Source organism: Patagioenas fasciata, chromosome 1 (assembly GCF_037038585.1).
Source record: "Patagioenas fasciata isolate bPatFas1 chromosome 1, bPatFas1.hap1, whole genome shotgun sequence".
Lineage (NCBI taxonomy): Eukaryota > Metazoa > Chordata > Aves > Columbiformes > Columbidae > Patagioenas > Patagioenas fasciata.
The window spans coordinates 140,434,036-140,451,556 of NC_092520.1; the positions used below are offsets into that span (position 1 = coordinate 140,434,036).

Consider the following 17,521-nt stretch of genomic DNA (forward strand, 5'->3'; position numbering starts at 1 on the left):
GTTGGGGTCTTTTTTGGTGGGGTTTTTTTTTTTGTTTGTTTTCCCCTTGCTCATTCTGTAAGGAGGAGCTAATCTGTAAACTTTAGTAAAAGCTTAGCAGCAGGTCTGCCTTCTGCCAGAGCATGTGGAGCAGACTACAGATATTCAGAGCCATGAATAGGGAAGCATGAAATGCAAGAGGTGCTGTTTTGGGAGGGCAGTGGTGGGCTCCCATACAGACTGATTAAGCTCTAGTACGGATGGTGTTCAGACAGATTTGACCAGTATGAATTTGGGATGGAATCTTTATTTACAGAGGGTAAAGCTGTCATGGCTGCATTTCAGAGGGGAAACGGTGGTGAATACTGTGCTTGGAAACCCTGGAGGCTTTGCCCATGGCACACCAAGTGATGTTGAGGTACTGAGGCTGGAGGAGCCCCCTTGTAAGGGACTCTGTAAAACTGAGCGAACAAGCAGAACAGCAGTAGCTGTGCTTAACTGAGCATAGGTAATGTGTATTATAATGATCTGAACAACGTAAGCATGTTGATGAGCTCTAATTTAACTCCAGATGGTCAGGAAAGAGATGTCGGGGCAGATCGCTTGCCCAACTGTTGACTGGACTGTAATGGTCAGAACAGTCAGTGCAATCTGCCGCACAAGAAAATAACGCTGTGGAGTGGCAGCTCCTTCTATATAAATCAAATTGCATCTGCAGCAAAAAAAAGTGTGATTTGTGCTGCTTATTTTGTCTCAAAAGCGGAAGAGAAAATGCAGAGAAATGAGGGTATCAGCTGCAGTAGGCTAAAAATGAATTTTATTTTTGAAAGGAGAATTCAGCAATTGAGGGGAAATTGATTTTTTTTTTTTTTTTTTTTTTTAAGTAGTAGTATTATTTTTTTTATTAGGAGGCTTAAACCAGCAGCTATGAGAAACTTACCTGTGGTTTGGAATGCTAACTCACTTCCAGGGAAGATAAATTAAAGACTGAGGGCAGGGAAGCTGTGAAAGTTTGGTGATGCTTCTACTTACTACAGGAATAACTCCCTCCTAAGCACTGTGGAGTTTTACACTTGCATGATTGCAGGCAAGGCTTACACGTGTGTAATGAATTAGCTACGGATTGATCTTGCAGAGTTTTTAAGTGCACTGAGTCTGATCTTATAAGGCATTTTAAGTAAACGCTTAACCTCAAACTTCTGTGAAGCTTCAGTGGCATTGTGACAACTGTTCTTTTTGTTTTGAGGATTAAGATCAGTATTGGTAAATCTGCATTCTCTTCCCATACAGTGTTTTGCAATTAATTCCTAAATTGAAAACACATGCTAAGTCTAACTGCTTAATTGAACAAAGATTTTAAGTTGTTGATGAAGAAGAGCCTTCTTTGGAAAATGGCAAAGCTTGTCTTACACAGCTAGTAAACTATGTTAATCTTGTATTGACTTCAGTGATACAAATCTGATCCAGAACTACCAAGTGCCTCAAATAGTCCTGCAGTGGCTATTGAAGCAAGTATTTACTTTTCTTTCTCTCTTTTTTTTTTTTTTTTTGGCTAAGGCAGAGCCCATTGCTCTGCAGAGCAAGTAGTTCCCAGGCTCAGTCCTGGGGAGGCTGTGGGTCCCCAGGTGCAGAGAAACTGCTCCTGAAGGACACTCCGAGTGTTGCTCACCCAGATTTTGCACACACCAGGTCTCCTGGCATCTTTCAGATCTCCTTGAAACCCATTTGTCCCCATTGGGGCTCCTTTCACCGCAACTCCTGATGCCCTGCTTTCCCATATCCATTTGTCTTCAGTCCTGCCCACTGCTGTCATTACCCTATTCTTTTCATTTTTTTCACCTCCTCTCTTCATTCCTCATGTCTCTGGAAAAGAAATTGTACTGGTTACCAACTCTTTACCATTGAGGGCAGTGCAGAGGAGAGATGCGGGAAGGCATCGGGTGGCCTTTGCCTGCAGGTCCCTGATCTCTGCACAACGTAGCAGGTACTGGAGCTGCTGCTCTGCAAAATAGCTGCCGTGGCCTTTCTGTGTTGTCCTTTCTACAACTCTCATCTTTTTTCCCAATGAAATCAAAGTCAGGGACTTTTCTTGCCTTTTCATACCTAAAATGAAGAGTTAGTCCCAAATATTATGCAGAAGTTACAACATTTCAAGCAAAAAAACAAACTGCTGTTGGGTTGTACACAAAGTTTTCTGGTTCAATGTACTACAAGAGGTCTGTTTTTGTGCAGATTTTGCAGTATATTTCAGCCCTGTTTGGGGTTCCCATCACCTCTTAAATCTCTTTTACAGTAACGTGGAGCTGCAGCCTGAACTTTCCCTCTCTAAATGCTCCTATTTTATAACCAAATGTGATGTGCTGAGGAAAACAGGATATTTTTTTGAGGTGTGGGAACAGAGTTTAAAACAAAGGTGTCTTGGCAAGATGCTGTGCACAATGACTAACATTCTGCCTTAACACCTTGTTGGTTTTCACAGCATTGTAAAGACATTTTCATCGTAGTGTGAAACCAGTACTTAACGTCCCCACATTTTCTTCACGCAGTCTTTGGTTTTAGTTAATTCGTGTCTGGTTACGCTGACTGGAGGTATCAGGAGGTTCAGTGATTGGGGCAGTGATGTGGTGGTTGAAAGGCAGGGAGTCAAGTCTGAGCTTCAACAAGGATTTGGATGTGGGTCCTGGGGATGGAGGGGAATCTTTTCACCTTGGCTGACTGCTTGTTATAGAGGATATCACTTTCCTATTTCAGAGACATACACTAGATATTGATAAATGTGTTGTATATTACAAAATATGGATGCTGTATTCATGGAGACTGAAAAAGTGCCTGGGATGTGTTGGAGGTCCTTGAATGAGAAGGGAACTACAGAATAGCAAAAGTATAGAAAAAACTCATTTTTGTATTTCGCATACAAGTCAAGTTACAGAATTTAAAGCATAATGTGCTAGTTGAGTAGCTAACAAGTTTATTTGGGAAGCTCTTTGACTTCTTTCACCTGGATTAAACTCTTACAAAACTGAGAATCTCACGATCTTGAATGGAAATCCTGTGGAATGAGGTAAATTTTGGTAGAGGTCAGAGGAAAAACAGGGCAAACTCACAAGTCTGGAGTCCTGCCTTGGTGCTTAGTTTCTTGATGGTCAGAATGCCTAGTAATTTACTGCTAAATTAATTCAGATTGAGGGTATCATTATGGTATCACTTACTGGTACAAATTACTAGGGAGTGTCCTTTTTCAGTCTGCTGTAGCTCTAGTGATTTCAGGGGAGATGTTATGGTCACATTGCAAAGGTTACATGTGTGTGCTCGGGAGACACATTTGCTACAGCACACTGATTTACAAGCTGCCCAGACTGATCTCTTAAGGAGAGCACTAAGGTGAGGTCACATGCTTTGTACCTCCTCCTATTTGCTTTGCATCTAATCTTTAAGCGGTGCTGGTGGGCATTTTATTCCTCTGGTTTCAAACAAGGCAGTTTCTCCCGTCACACAAAGTCAGGCATGTAATTCAGAAAAGGAGTTTTAGCTGGCAGGTTTCCTGAGGCATCCTCGGCGACCCAGGGAGACGGGCTGCTTGAAAGGGACATTCCGAGCAGGAGCCCGAGGCTGGCAGCTCCTGCATGGGGGTGGCCTCTCACGACAGGGTTGTACTGCAGACTCACCGGGGCACAAGGCTTGTTTGCCCGGTTTCTTACCATCACCTTTTCAGAGGGAAATCAGGGACTCCCAAAGCTGGTGGGAGCTTCTGTACTGAGCACGATGGATTTCAGAGCAGCTTCTCTGCTCTTCTTTTCTTCTTCAGCCTCCTCTAAGTGATTTATGCAACGATGGGAACAAGAATTTCTTTTCTGAGCAGAGATCTGAGTGTGGCGCCCATCACAAAGTGCTTTGAGACAGCTTGAAATATGGATAGAGTAAAATCCTTCTTGCTGCTCAAGAGCATTGAAGTTATTATGAAGAAAGAAAGTTGCTGATTCCTCTGGACTCTGATAGCATTAACATGTATTCTTGTTTCTCTTTAGCCTCAGGCAGCTTTATAAAGAGATGCGTTGAGAGTACAGACGTTCACCCATACCCAGTACAATGTGCCTGATATAAAAGGATGTCTCTTACTGTGTGTTTTAGAAAAAATCGTTTGACTTGCAAGAAGTATAATCCACGTTTTGTAGATTGTACATTGATTTTCTATTTTTTTCACTTGCTGAGTGTCTTGGAGTATTTGTCTCTTTACAAATGTGGCTTAGCATAGTACGTCATTGAGCACAAATTTTGTTAACAAAATGCTGAATGCACAGTAAGTGAATTTTGCGGAATTGGGTCACCAGAAGGTTCTTCCTTTCTCATCTTTAAGCCCTGAACAATTCCTGTCCTGAATGGTGGTTGTGTATCCTTTGTTGACAGTTTATTTGATTTGTAACCCATTGTGGGCTGAAGAATGCTTTAAATCTGTTCTGGAACTGTGCAGACTAAAAATACTCCTTAAGTGTGTTGATAACCTTGAATGACACTTTTGGTACGATAGCTGATTATACAATATTTACTGTCTTTTTCAGACTAATGGGCACATATCTGGGAATGGAGATGTGTATCAAGAAAGGCTGGCTCGTCTGGAAAATGATAAGGAATCTCTTGTCCTGCAAGTGAGTAGTCACCTAAATTAATTTTTTCTGCTCTTGAATTTGTAAGACTTCTTAGCAGTATGTGACAAAACCTCTGAGGATTTATTTGCAGTTGACTTGGAATGTGTTTGAAAGACTTGCTGATACCTGGGGGTTGACCCCCAGGTGTGAATTTAGGTTGCAGGAAAAATATAAAGGCCTTTGTTTCTCTGTATCTGATCTCTTCTCGAATCTTGTTAGCTGAGCAGGTCTGCAGAGCAACCACCTTGTTACACTAATATGTGTCCCTAAGATGACCTTTTTCCATGACCATTCACATGTTTTTATTGTTCTGAAGAGGACCGTGTGCAATTACTTGGAAAGGAGGATAGATTCTATCCAGTGAGGTTTAGCTCTTTGGGTTGTTAAGGTAGGAGCCTAGTTGGTTTTAGTTAATCTATTGTCACAGCACAGGCATGACTGTCGGCTGCAAACTGCAGCAGCCACACCTTGTGAAAACTTCCAGGGCTAGTCAGGAGGGGAGATGCTGAATTGCAATGGGTCTGCCAGAACTTTGGATGAAATTCCCGTAAGCGTGAGGAGGAGCTTTAACTCCTCTCCTGTGCCTTTGCCACGCACTGTGTACGCTGCAGAGTTCTGCTGCTTCTCCTCCCCTGGGGTCCCATTTCACCTTTGGCCTGTCAAGCACTGTTACTCACATACAGTTCTTCAGGTGACACATATGGCATGGGTATGGGGTACTAAACGTGCATCCCTTTTTTCTCTGCTGGGCAGGTAAGTGTGCTTACAGACCAAGTGGAGGCCCAAGGAGAAAAGATTCGGGATCTGGAGTTCTGTCTAGAGGAGCACAGGGAGAAGCTGAATGCCACAGAAGAGATGCTGCAGCAGGTATTTCACAGCCCCCTTGTCTGTCTTGTTGTCTGTCTTCATTCTGTCTTAATGAACTGCATTTTGCTTTGGTGAGAGCAGTGCACTTCAAGGTGTTGCACTTCTTGATGTCTCTTAACTAAGTGATAATTTTCTACCATATTTGCTTTAAAGTCTTTGTACTTAGTAATGTCAGTGCTGTTCTACACTGTAGGAATCCAGTTCTGCTCTTCTTTGAGCCTCTCCTCACTGAACTTCAAAGAGACTTGGATTAAAGCAAGGATGGGTGGATTCCCTTCAGAGCTCCTTGCTGCCCAGGGCAACTGTGATGACAGACAAGCTTTTTTCTTGTCCTGGCAGCCAACTCGTGATAGTGTCTCCATGATCTCAGATGCATCCTAGGTGCCTGGAGTCTGTCAGATGGGTAGTAGCTGTGTCCCAAGGCTTCAGAGAGTACAAGGAAGAGTGCAGTGCTTTTCCCCATGAAATAGGCCTTCAGCTGTAGAAGTAAATTACTGATTTCTTCCCCTTGGGTGAATAATTCTGTTCTCTTTATCTTGATTCAGGAGCTTTTAAGCAGAACATCCCTTGAAACTCAGAAGCTGGATCTTATGGCAGAGATTTCCACTCTGAAGTTAAAGCTTACATCTGTAGAGAAGGATAGATTGGACTATGAGGACAGATTCAGAGACACAGAGGTGAGTAAAACATGACTGAATAAATGGAAACCTGTGTGTAGCTTCATGCTATCTGAAAATTTCCTGGGAATATATATATTTTTTTTCTTCTTTTTTTTTTTTTTATTTTTTATTTTTTTGCTAGGCAAGAATGGTATTTACCTCTAAGGGTAAAACATGTATCTCTGGAAACAAAATGTGTCCTCTTTTCTTGATAAACTCTGATTTTAACAAAGGAAGAGTTCCAAACTCAGGTTTTGATTCTTGCCATCAGATTTCAGGATGGCATTTAGGATGTACTTGAATAAAATCATGAACATACTTCACACTCCTGTCCCAGCTTGAAACTGTCATCTTTTTATTAAGTCATGTCTGAGGCAAACGCTTAAACCCATTACAAGCACAGAAAACTTGCACGTGCAAAGACAAGCCACACTAAAAGACATAACTTTGTTTTCAGTAACAGAGAGAATGAGGTGAGTCGGTATGAGGGCAGTTTGAAGCCTCCCTTCAATTCCCAGCCCCACAGAAGCCCAGGGCTGAGGGACAGCAGATACTCATCTCATCTGGCTTCATCCCAGCAGTGTGTAGTGCCAGGCAGAACTGCTGCCATCCCAGGCAGCATTCTCCTAGGACATTTGCCCTCTTCTGTACTGTGGATCTGTGTAGCTGAACCTTGCCCATGTTTGAAGCCAGAAAGCCTCATAACAGTGCAGGTAGGCAAACCCAGGTTTTCCAGGAAACTCCAATAATCAGGCCAAGCTTTTCTGCAAACGTGACATACCCCATATCAGAAAGGGAGTCTGCCTAGGAAGCAGGACAACATTTCCAAATCTGGGTTCATAAATGAGCTGAAATGTCAGATGTTCATATTGTGGATGTTCCAGGTGTCATTCATTTCTAGAAAGGAAGAAGCCATAGTGTAATCACAGGAAACAGAACTTGCCTTTTCCGCCTCAATCATTAGTTTACCAACTCCCAGTTTCCTACAGATTTTCCAGGGAGGTCTCATTTCTCACTTGTATTGCAATCATAAGAGCAAAAGTTGGGCTTGCTTTTGATTTACTTTTTTTGGGCCTGTCTGAAGTAATACGGAGACCCAAAGAAGTCCACAGATCAAAAACTTGCGCCTCAAATTATGCTCAGCTTTGAAAGGTGGTGATCATTTATGTAGTTATGGCGGTGTCCATTCCTGCAGTGCAGCACATCTGGGTGCTGCCAAGCTGTGTGGCAGATTTACGTTGCCTCCCGTTACCTTTTCATCTAGTTTGATACCAGGTGTTATGTGGAGAGTCACAGCATTGCCTTCAAAGCAGCTGATTTTGCAGTCCACGCCAAGTATGGCAGTGCTGGAGAATTTGATGGGGGAAAGGTGGAGGGAATTGTTGAAGGTCTTGTGCGTCCATAGGAGGTGTATTAAGAGCCGGCTGCTTTCTCAGCTCCCAGGAGGTATCTGCCCCCACAGTGCTCGGCTCTTTCATGAATTACAGCCTACAACAGGAAAATCTTTTCACCTGTATACTGACACTTAGCAGACCAAGAAGGCAGGCATGGAGCTACCTCTGTTCCCAGAGCAGTGGTGACAATGTGGGGACTAGAACCTGCACTGCAACTCTGTGGGCTCGGTGCAAGAGGCTGACCTTCATGGCAGCTTATTAAGACCTTTCTCTTTGAAACACCTGGAAATGCGCTTAATGTCTTTGATAAAAATAAGATAACCTAAATTATGTTTAAAAGGTGATTGCCATAATTAGAGGCTATATAGATTTATAGCCTGAATATAGCCAGAACTAATGAACTATTACTAAAAAGTTCTTCCTTCACTTTGAAAACCAAAATGATGTTTAGTGTGATAGAAATTATTATGTTGTTTCTTCTTTGTTTCTACATTTCATAGCTGTGACAAGGCTTAGGCTTAGACACTGGAAGGATGATATGTCTTATTTTCCATTTGTTCAGCAGAAAAATTAATAGCTTAGTAGTTATAAGGGTCTCAGCCATTAAAAATCTCTAGCAGGTATTTTAGAGGCAGTACTTACACAGAAGAAACCAATATTTTTTTCAGTGTTGATCTAATAATATTCCTGTTTAAAGTAACAGGTGATCAATTATTTCTGCAGCACTGAGTATTTAAATGATTTTTTAAAATATTCTACCATAAAACACATTATGGCGTTTAAATGCAGTATTTAAAATGGAAAAAATGTCATATTCAAACTGGGAAAGAAAACCTATGAATATTGCTTCTGTTTTTATTTAGGGAAAAGAAAGTGAAAAGAAAAAAGCAAATAACCAAACACATTGACATGTTAAAACAACTTCTGTGGAGTTCCTGTCCCCCAGAATTACCATTCAGATTAAGTCCTTCATATTATCCAGTTTTCACTTATGTCTGTGATTGTAACTTCCTGTTCCAGCTTGGTAGGTTTCTTATAACCACCATTCTATTCTCTAAACAGATGCTTGACAATATCTGTAAGCTTTTTTTTCCTTTGTGTTCTAGGACTTTCCTGTCTAGGTGTTCACAAATACATGGCTTTTTCAAAGCTAATTGTATACATAATAGAGATTCATGATTTATCTGTTCTTTAAATCATTCCAGTCTTTCCACTTTCTTGGCAGACACCAGTATTATTTTCCTTAAGGAGCATGGATGCTCTGAGTTGGGCTGAGATTATGTAAGAAAATACCATGTGAGGGAGTTTATTTAGGGAGGAGTCCATAACCAGACATGGTCTTTGAAGCAGCAGCTAGAGATTAAACTGGCTCACTCATGGGGCTCACTTCATAATTTAACCACCACCAGACTCCTTTGTGCAGATGAATTTCTGAGTGGCACAAAATGATGGATGTAGTTTGTATTCCAAGTGCCAGTAAGGAAGCCTCTGACCTCTGAAAGTTATAATTGCTTTTTGTGCCTCCCTGGCCCTGCCACGAAGAGCACAAGTAATAAGAGCAGAGAAGGAAAAGGCTTTGGGAAATAGGAGTCTGTGTATGTCCCACGCTGTCCACTTCATTTATGGATCCATGCAAGGAATTGCTGTTAGGTGTTGGCATGGAGGGACCTGACCATGGATCAGAAGAGGACCCTTTAGTGGCTTTTTCCTGTTTTGCAGGTTTTAAAGGCAGGAACATACACGTGTAGATGATGTTCTTGGGGACACAGGTTAGAGGTGGACTTGGTGGTGCTTGATTAAGGATGCACTCAATGATCTTAAAGATCTTTTCCAACCAAAATGATTCTTTGGATCTAGGATTATGCCCAGGGCAGGTATTTTCACACATTTATGGGTGCCTGAAGAGGTGGTATTAAATGCAAGTAGAGCATGTGCCATACATACACTGGCCACCATGTGGGTGACTCTTTTACTGCCGGTTCATCCAAGTCAGCCGTGGAACTCCTTGGGTTTTTTGGTCTGATCTCAGATCCTGATGAACTCATACAGTACCTTGAGTGCCATGGAGATGTACACACCTGAAGCATCACCCTCGTCCCCAGAGTTCCTGGGCCCATAAGCAGTTATGATGGTTGGCACCTGCAGGTTACAAACAATGCTGTGATCTCCTTGCTGGGGCTGCTGCAGGAGAGGGGAAGGGACAGTCCTTGCTGGGAAAGGTTTGTAGTCAAAATCAGTTGAACAGAGAACAGTGGGAGAAAAGGGTAAATGTTTCAGGGCAGCACGCAGGGAAGTTGAAATACTCTGGAAGGACTGAGATTTCTTAGAAAACCTCAGTGCCTTTGGCAATCTCTACCTCCAGAAGCTTGCTCCAAGTTGAATACCTTGTTTCCCAAAAAATAAGACAGGGTCTTATACAATTTTTGCTCCAAAAGGTGCTTACTTTTTTACATGTATAGCTGCCTGGACACTACTTAAATTGACTTTTTAAATGAACTGTAACTAGGGCTCATTTTTTGAGTAGGGCTTTTATTTTGAGCATCCTGAAAAATCATCCTAGGGCTTATTTTTGGGGTAGGTCTTATTTTTGGGAAAACAGGGTGGTAATTCAATAGCAGGGAAAACAGACCTGTTTGGGCCTTTTCTTTTTCCTCTGCTCATCTCTGCAAGGTTTGACCATCACTTTTGTACTAATGAGGGTCTGTATATGGAACCTGGTGAATCTTTGATGTACTCCTCTGTCTCATAAACATGAGAAAGAATGTCATTTACAGTTACTATGTTGTATATAACTTAAGACATGAGTTAATGTTGCACTTGCAGGAGAGTAATCGAAAATACTTTTAGGGCAAAGCACACTGTTAAGACTTTAGTTCTGTTTAACTCGTGAGCTAATTGTACGGTATTGATTACACATGAGGCCCGTAATTGGTTAAACAGAAGAATTCAGTTTCTGCTCCAAGATCTTACACTCTTGGATTCTGGTTGCAAGATTGCGTTATTTTCTGTGACATTGTGAGTGCATCTTGGTAATTCCATTAATTTATATGGGTTGTGCTAACTTTTATGAAAAAAAGGAGCAGAGTTTTGATTTGTTATTCCTTTTGCTCACAGGGGTCTTTTGAATACAATAACTGGTGTCCCTCTCCTACAGTATTTTTAAAATCATATACTTCAAGTGATAAATATGTAGGCAACAACCTCAGCAGTTATTGCTACAAAAAAAAAAACCCAAAAAATCAACAATGATGGCTGCAGGAGAGAAAAGCCCCAGAAAAATGAATTGCCAGAGTGTCAAAGCTGACCATCAGAGCTGAGAACGTAGATTTGGTGGAGATCTCCAACACTTGATGTTGATAAGAAACAACTCAATTAATATAGTCATGCAGACTGGCATCCATGTACATTTATACATGGAAGACTGATGTGCTTTGTCAAGGTCACACATTGAAGAGTCAGTGAGGAATTGCAGGTGTATACAAGTTAGAAAGTTATACATTAGTGGTAGTAATTACTAATCTCATAAAAATGTTCTGTATTTTCATTTTCCTTGTAGTTGTGGTGATTGAGCTTGGATCTTGCTAAAGAAACACAGATGCTGCTCTGTTGTCATCAGATTCATTACGCACAAAATAAAAACCAGAGGTTTGTTAGCTCAGAAAATGTGGTGTGGGACTGGAAGGCCCGTGTTACCAGGGACTCGTGAATAACCTCCAAGTGTCAGCTTCTGGCTTGTTAATTTATAAATTACAAATCTTGATTAATTATACAATTAGCTCTGAAAAATTGTGCTGGCAGTTGTTGTTAGACTGATGTACAACGCTGCTTGACATGGATAGGATTTGCCCTACCGTGTAGGAAGACAAGCAAACCTAAGTACTGTGCTACCTTCCTGGTAGTTTAAAAGCCATTATGCTGCAGTTGAATTCCTCTTGTTTTCTGGGGTGCACAAAGAGCTTGTCTCCTCTTTTGAAGACTTTCCTGGTGACACAGCATTACAGTAACTGCTGAGAAACACCTTTTTTCTTCTTTTTTGTTTTTCACACAAACATAACACTGATGTGGTGTCTATATATAAAGCTCAGTGAGAGATATAAATGAGGCAGAAGCTTGCTGGACACCTTTGAGTTGTGTGAAAGCCACAGCTTTCTGCTAATGTGTTCCCCTGTGGAGCAGGAAGGTAATTTTCCCCATGACCTGTGGTTCATTATCTCTCATATGGAGGGTCACTCTGTCCTGGCTGTCCAACAGGCAGGACACTGGCTACTTAAGATCCCATTTCCCCATCTAGAGGATGGGAAGGTTTGAAGAAAGGGTGCCTTGCACCTTGGTGGGCAGTCAGACTCAGGGTTTGTTTCACTGTTGCAGGAAGGGAGCTGTAGAGCTGGTGACACTAAGGGCGGAATCCCAGAATGTTTGGGGTTGGAAGGGACCTCTGGAGATGATCTAGTCCAACCCACCTGCTAAAACAGGTTCACCCAGAGCAGATCGCACAGGAATGTGTCCAGATGGGTTTTGAATGTCTCCAGAGAAGGAGACTCCACAACCTCTCTGGGCAGCCTGTTCCAGTGCTCTGGCACCCTCAGAGTAAAGAAGTTTCTCCTCATATTCAGGTGGAACCTCCTACGGTTCAGTCTGTGCCTGTTGCCAGTCATTGTGTTGTCCTGCACCACTGGAAAGAGTCTGGTTCCATCCTCCTGACACCTACCGTTGAGATATTTATAAGCATAAATAAGATCCCCTCTCAGCCTTTTCTTCTCCAAAGAGCTCAGGTGTGAGTTGGTGGTGGTTCCAACTTTCTTCCAAATGAGGCTGAACTTGAAAAACTCAAATATAGTGGCACCATTGATGCTTAAACAGATAGGCCTTTACACTTGTAGAAACTAGTGAGGGCCCTTCCATTCAGCCCTCAGTTAGAGGGGCTCATTTGAGTGACAGAAACATGGATTTACACTGTAATCACTTCATATTTTCAAAAGGCAAGTGACAGCTGGCGAACCTGAAGTTGGGAGGATGGGACCACTGCCACTGCTTTCCATTACCACTTGTTGTGGTGAACGTCCAAGCAGTTGGGCAGCCAGAGGGGCAGGAGGCCCTTCTTGGCCTTTAGCACAGGGAACACAACAGAAATTTATGTCTCCCTTTGTCCTCTGCCTTCTTGCACTCAGTGCAGTAATGCAGAAACTGAGAAATTGGGTCCCTGGATATCCAGAAAGCTCTGAATTTCTTGACTTAACTATGAATTTGGGTGGTGTGTTTTTGTGTACAGAGTCTCTTTGTTGCCGCTGTGTTTTTACAGGTCCTGCCAAGGCAGGCCTGGGCAGCTATCACTCTCTTTTATTTACTGAATTGCTGTGTTGTTTCTGATCTTGTTTTTCTCCTCACTCAGGATTTGATCCAGGAAATAAATGAATTGCGATTGAGAGTGGGAGAAATGGACAATGAAAGACTCCAGTATGAGAAGAAACTTAAAACAACCAAAGTAAGTGAGGCTGAGGGGAAGAAGCAGAGGTGGGCATATGTCAGGCTTTAGAAGTTTACTCTTTTTTTTCCCAGTCCTTGCCTGTACCCTGCAAAATCCTGAGCGCATTCACGCCCAGGGTTTTGATGATACTTGCTTAGCAACAGGGGTTATTTCCAGATTTCATGCTGTGGTTTTAAGATCTGGGTATTGGTTTTTTATGAATAATAACTCACCATGCAGCTGGCTGTTAACAATAAATATATTTACTTATTTAGTCCCTTGTTTCACGTATCTGTCAAGGAACACCTGTTGCAGTACGTAAGGCACGTGCCATAGGTGAGAGCAAACCTGAGCATTTATTTTCTCCTATAAATGTGCTAAAAATCAGCGACTTTTGAAGAGAAAGCATTCACCTAAGTAATTCTAGCAGCAGGTTTCTCTAAGTGTCTAACTTCTCTTGCCATTTAGCCTTGTTCTTTTCTATCTTTAGTTTTCTCTCACTCCTCTGTCTCTGTTACCAGTCTTTAATGGCCAAACTTTCTAGCATGAAAATCAAAGTGGGTCAGATGCAGTATGAAAAGCAGCGGATGGAGCAAAAAAGCCAGATACTAAAGGTGTAGTAGTTTCTGGGTAACATTGGGCCTGTTTTGAATTCTTCATGTTCCACTGTTTTACAGTCTGTCTTGCATCGTGCTGTCATGCTTTGTTCTTCATTAATTGCTGTGTGTTGATATGCAGTGTGCCCTTTCCCGTTAGATGTGGAAAGCTCTTTATGTAGATATTCCTTGTAAACAGCTTTTTTACTGGATGGGACAGGGTTTTAGTCTTGCGAGTTTTGCATAGGTTACACATAATGGAGTTAGACTTGGGTTAGAATCATTCTCTTTCCAAGGGAAGATTGCCTGTTCAGTAGCTTATGCCCATTATTTAAACAGAACTTTTTCTTACCTTTTTAGAGAAAATTTATTCATGACTACTAACTAGAAAATAGTGATTCTTTTACACTGTCCCTTCTCCCACATGTAAATTCACATATTGTGTTTCTAATTTAGGGAAAGAAAAATACACATCAACAACTACATGCAGCTCTAGTTGCCCATGGTTATAACAGCAGCTTCTCAAGTGACCAAGAGATGATCTTGTGTTTTGGAGAAGCATTGGTCGTACACTGGCAGAAATCCCGTCAAAATCAGTACCAAACTGGAGCACGGGAGGACTGAATTGCCCAACCACTGTTCTGGAAGAAGCTTTGGTTTCTTGAAAACAAAGATTTATTTATTTTATTAATGATGCTTTAGAGCAAACAGGAAACAATTTCGGGAGATTCTGTAGTCTGAGCCGTAGTTTGGGTCACAGATATTTCTACTTATTTGCAATAGATCTTTTGAGGGAAGCTCAGGAATATACCTAAGCCACAGTATTCTAGTTTGGTTTATTCCTTTAAGGATTTAACACTTCCATGAGAAGCTGTAAATGCCAAAATTATGAATCTTGCCTTGTTTTGTTTTGTTTACAAACTGAACAAATTAAATTTTCAGTGTTGGGTACATTTGCACTGAGGGTCCTGTCTTGATGATGCTGTTGCACAAGATATCCTCGGACATCAAAGAAACATGTTACTAAGCTGGGTAGGATTTAACTCAAATTTTAAAAAGTTAAATGCATGGTTCCGTGCCAGCTACTTGCTAGTGCAGATGGTTAGAGCAAAGTTAAAATTTGACAGCAACTCCCCCAAACACCATCTGTCTTATTCCCATGAATCTCAGCTCTAAGCTTCCTTTCCTAATGCTTGATCAGCAAACCCAAACTGTGGCAGAGGTACCACATTTTCATCTGAACTGCTTTCCAGTATGTGTTTATGTGCTTGATGGTGTCGTGATTGACTTTTCTTTCATAGAAGCAGTGGTTATTTCTGAAACTGTCCTTAGTCGGGTGTAAGCACAGTTTCGTAATTGTCCAGCTTTGAACATGCAGAATACCCTATAAATACAAAATAAACATTCCTAAGTGTTAGCATTCTGCCTTATCACCTGCATTTTTTTCTGTCTCTGCAAGGTTAAATAAATAAGAAAACTGCTTTTTTTTTTTTTCTTTATTCGTTCTTTTTAAAATTTAGATGTGAAATCTCGTTTCAAATTATACATGAGATGAACACTTTTGGACCATAGGCCCCCTGGCTTTGCCCCCTTACGGGCTGAATGATCTGTTATGATGTTCAGAGGCAGAGTTTGGTGGGTGCACCCTCAGCCAGTGTAAATGTCAGGGGGACCTTGGTCATTTCCACCTGCTGAGGACCTGTCCACTGTGCTTCATAGGAGGGGGTTTTGGAAATACCTCAGGCGTGTGCAGAAGCTGTCACTGAGTGATTCTCTCTCTGTTACAGGATGAGCTAACGGCTTTGAAAGACAAACTGGAGCAAAAGGAAGCTGAGGTTAAAAGGCTGCAGGAAAAATTGGTTTGCAAGCTAAAAGGAGAAGGAATTGAAATACTGGACAGAGGTAAGAAGAAGGGAGGCTCTGTCACTGTGTCCTCCTCAGTCACCTCATCTGAGGTCATGGTTCCATGAAGGATTGTACAGGAAAGAGCAGATAAAAGCCTCAGTTTTCATAGACTTTCTGTGTTGGTGTTTACTTCTTTTAATATATTTAGGGGTATTCATGATGCAACTGCTGAACCTACCATTGTAGCAGGTTCTTAATCAACTTTAAACTAGCCTAGGTAGTTCCTAGTTAGCTGTTTACATGGTGCCTCGGAAGATGCTGTTTATACTGGCAAAGAAATCCTAAAACTTTCAGCAAATTCCCTAAAAAGGTTATATTGAGAAGGGAACTTTCTGCACGCGTATCTGTGCTGGGCTTTGTTTATACATCTCTTAGTGTTAAGGAAGGGGAGAAGCCATACTGCAAGCCAAACTATGATGTGTGCTAGCAAATCTTCAGTGTGGACCCAGCCCTAAGAAGATAAAATTGAGGACCGGTTCTGTATTTGTGCACTGGATAAGTCTAAATCCTAATCTTTAATTAGCACAGAATTTTTACATGTCAAAAAATTCTTTTATTTGCTGGCAAAGAAGAAACAAAATCAGTATTTATTTGGGGGGAGGCTTAGGTTGGGGAACTTATTTAAATTTTTTTCTTTAAAGCCTCACAGAACTTCTCCACAGACTTTTTTTGACTTGCTGCAATTTTACTTGCTGCTGATCTGAAGATTGTGCTTTTAAAATATGTTTTTTAGAAAAGTAAAGCCTCAAAAGTTTAGTTAATCTCCTTCCCCGACCTGAGGAGGAAAATGCTGTGTGTAGACTGTCATATTTTATTTAATAAAATGATCTGTTTAAAAAAAAAAAAAACAAACTGTAAGAGCAGTAAAAGTGACTAAATTGAACCATGATTCCTTTTTTTTTAAGAACATTTAAATGTGAACAAGGTCTGGCTTTATTGCATTTATGACTGTTTATAAGAGGCTTTTCATCCTGGGGACTGCTCTGTATGTTGAACTCCCATTACCCTCTGGTTCTCAGCTTTAGTTTAGTTTTCAGTATGGTTCAGCAGAGGATCTTCAGCCATGATGAACCATGTTATTTCTGACTTGAAGCAAATATAGGAGTAATGCTATTTGCAGATAACACAGGTTATCTGCCCCATGAGCTGAATTGTGCTTTCTGAACGAATACGTGTACATTATCACTTAGCTGGCTTTTGCCAGTAAAACGTTAGCTTAAGAGTAATCTAATGGCATAAACCTTTTCTGAGGCCTTGCAAGTGAAAACATACATTTGAAAAATATATCTTTGAGACAGACAGTTTTGTATAAGATCAGTGGGACTGTTTTGTGTCATTAGGTACATTAGCGCCAGGGGAGCGCTTGCTTCTGCAATACCTGAGGAATAGTTGACTCCTGAAGTATCGATACTGTGTTAAAAGTTATTTAATGTCATAACCTTCATGCTAATTTCAAACCCAATGGATTTTCCTGCACAGATGAAAATTGTAAAAAGAAGCTCAAAGATAAAAGTAAGGTTTCTGGTGTCTTTCCACAAGCATTTGCATTTCAGAAGTGCTTTCCAAAATAGCTTTCTGCATGTGTTTGCAAAACTGTTTTAACAAATGTTGTTAGGTTGCATCATCTATAACCCTTAGTTACAGTAAAATTTGAGAATAAAGGTGGGTATATTGTGCTTGAAATACAAAGTTTTCTGAGGAAAAGCTGATAGGCAAAGAAAGATTTGGACTCATGGAGACTCACAGAACAGTAGTCTCTCAATGAAATGCAGTCACAACCCAGTAAACCAGATTTTCTCTTGATGTGACTGAGTGAAAATCATTGGAACTAGATCAATTGCAGTTTTAGCCTAATAGAAAGCCAGACAGGCAGTTTTCTTCTTGCATTTCGTTAAGGAAGAAAATGTTCTTCCCTCTCTGTTTTTTGAAAAATTTTAGGAAGATAAAACCAGGTAAAACACTTAACTTCTCTGTGAATTTGGCCACCTGCCTATGTTTGTAATGAAATGTAAAG

General features: G+C 41.1%; 1 protein-coding gene across 20 annotated transcripts in view; it reads left to right on the forward strand.

Moving 5' to 3' along the window:
• PPFIBP1 (PPFIA binding protein 1) overlaps positions 1-17,521 on the forward strand; it is a 118,255-nt gene that overhangs the window by 71,757 nt on the left and 28,977 nt on the right. For 12 of the 20 annotated variants that reach the window (XM_065845174.2, XM_071816221.1, XM_071816234.1 and 9 more), the window contains 7 exons: positions 4,536-4,622; positions 5,376-5,489; positions 6,035-6,166; positions 12,932-13,024; positions 13,528-13,620; positions 15,390-15,504; positions 16,987-17,019. In XM_065845174.2, the coding sequence (XP_065701246.1) occupies positions 4,536-4,622; positions 5,376-5,489; positions 6,035-6,166; positions 12,932-13,024; positions 13,528-13,620; positions 15,390-15,504; positions 16,987-17,019 (667 nt within the window). The remainder of the gene's footprint in view (positions 1-4,535; positions 4,623-5,375; positions 5,490-6,034; positions 6,167-12,931; positions 13,025-13,527; positions 13,621-15,389; positions 15,505-16,986; positions 17,020-17,521) is intronic. The other 8 variants (XM_065845175.2, XM_071816277.1, XM_065845178.2 and 5 more) reach the window with 3 other exon arrangements.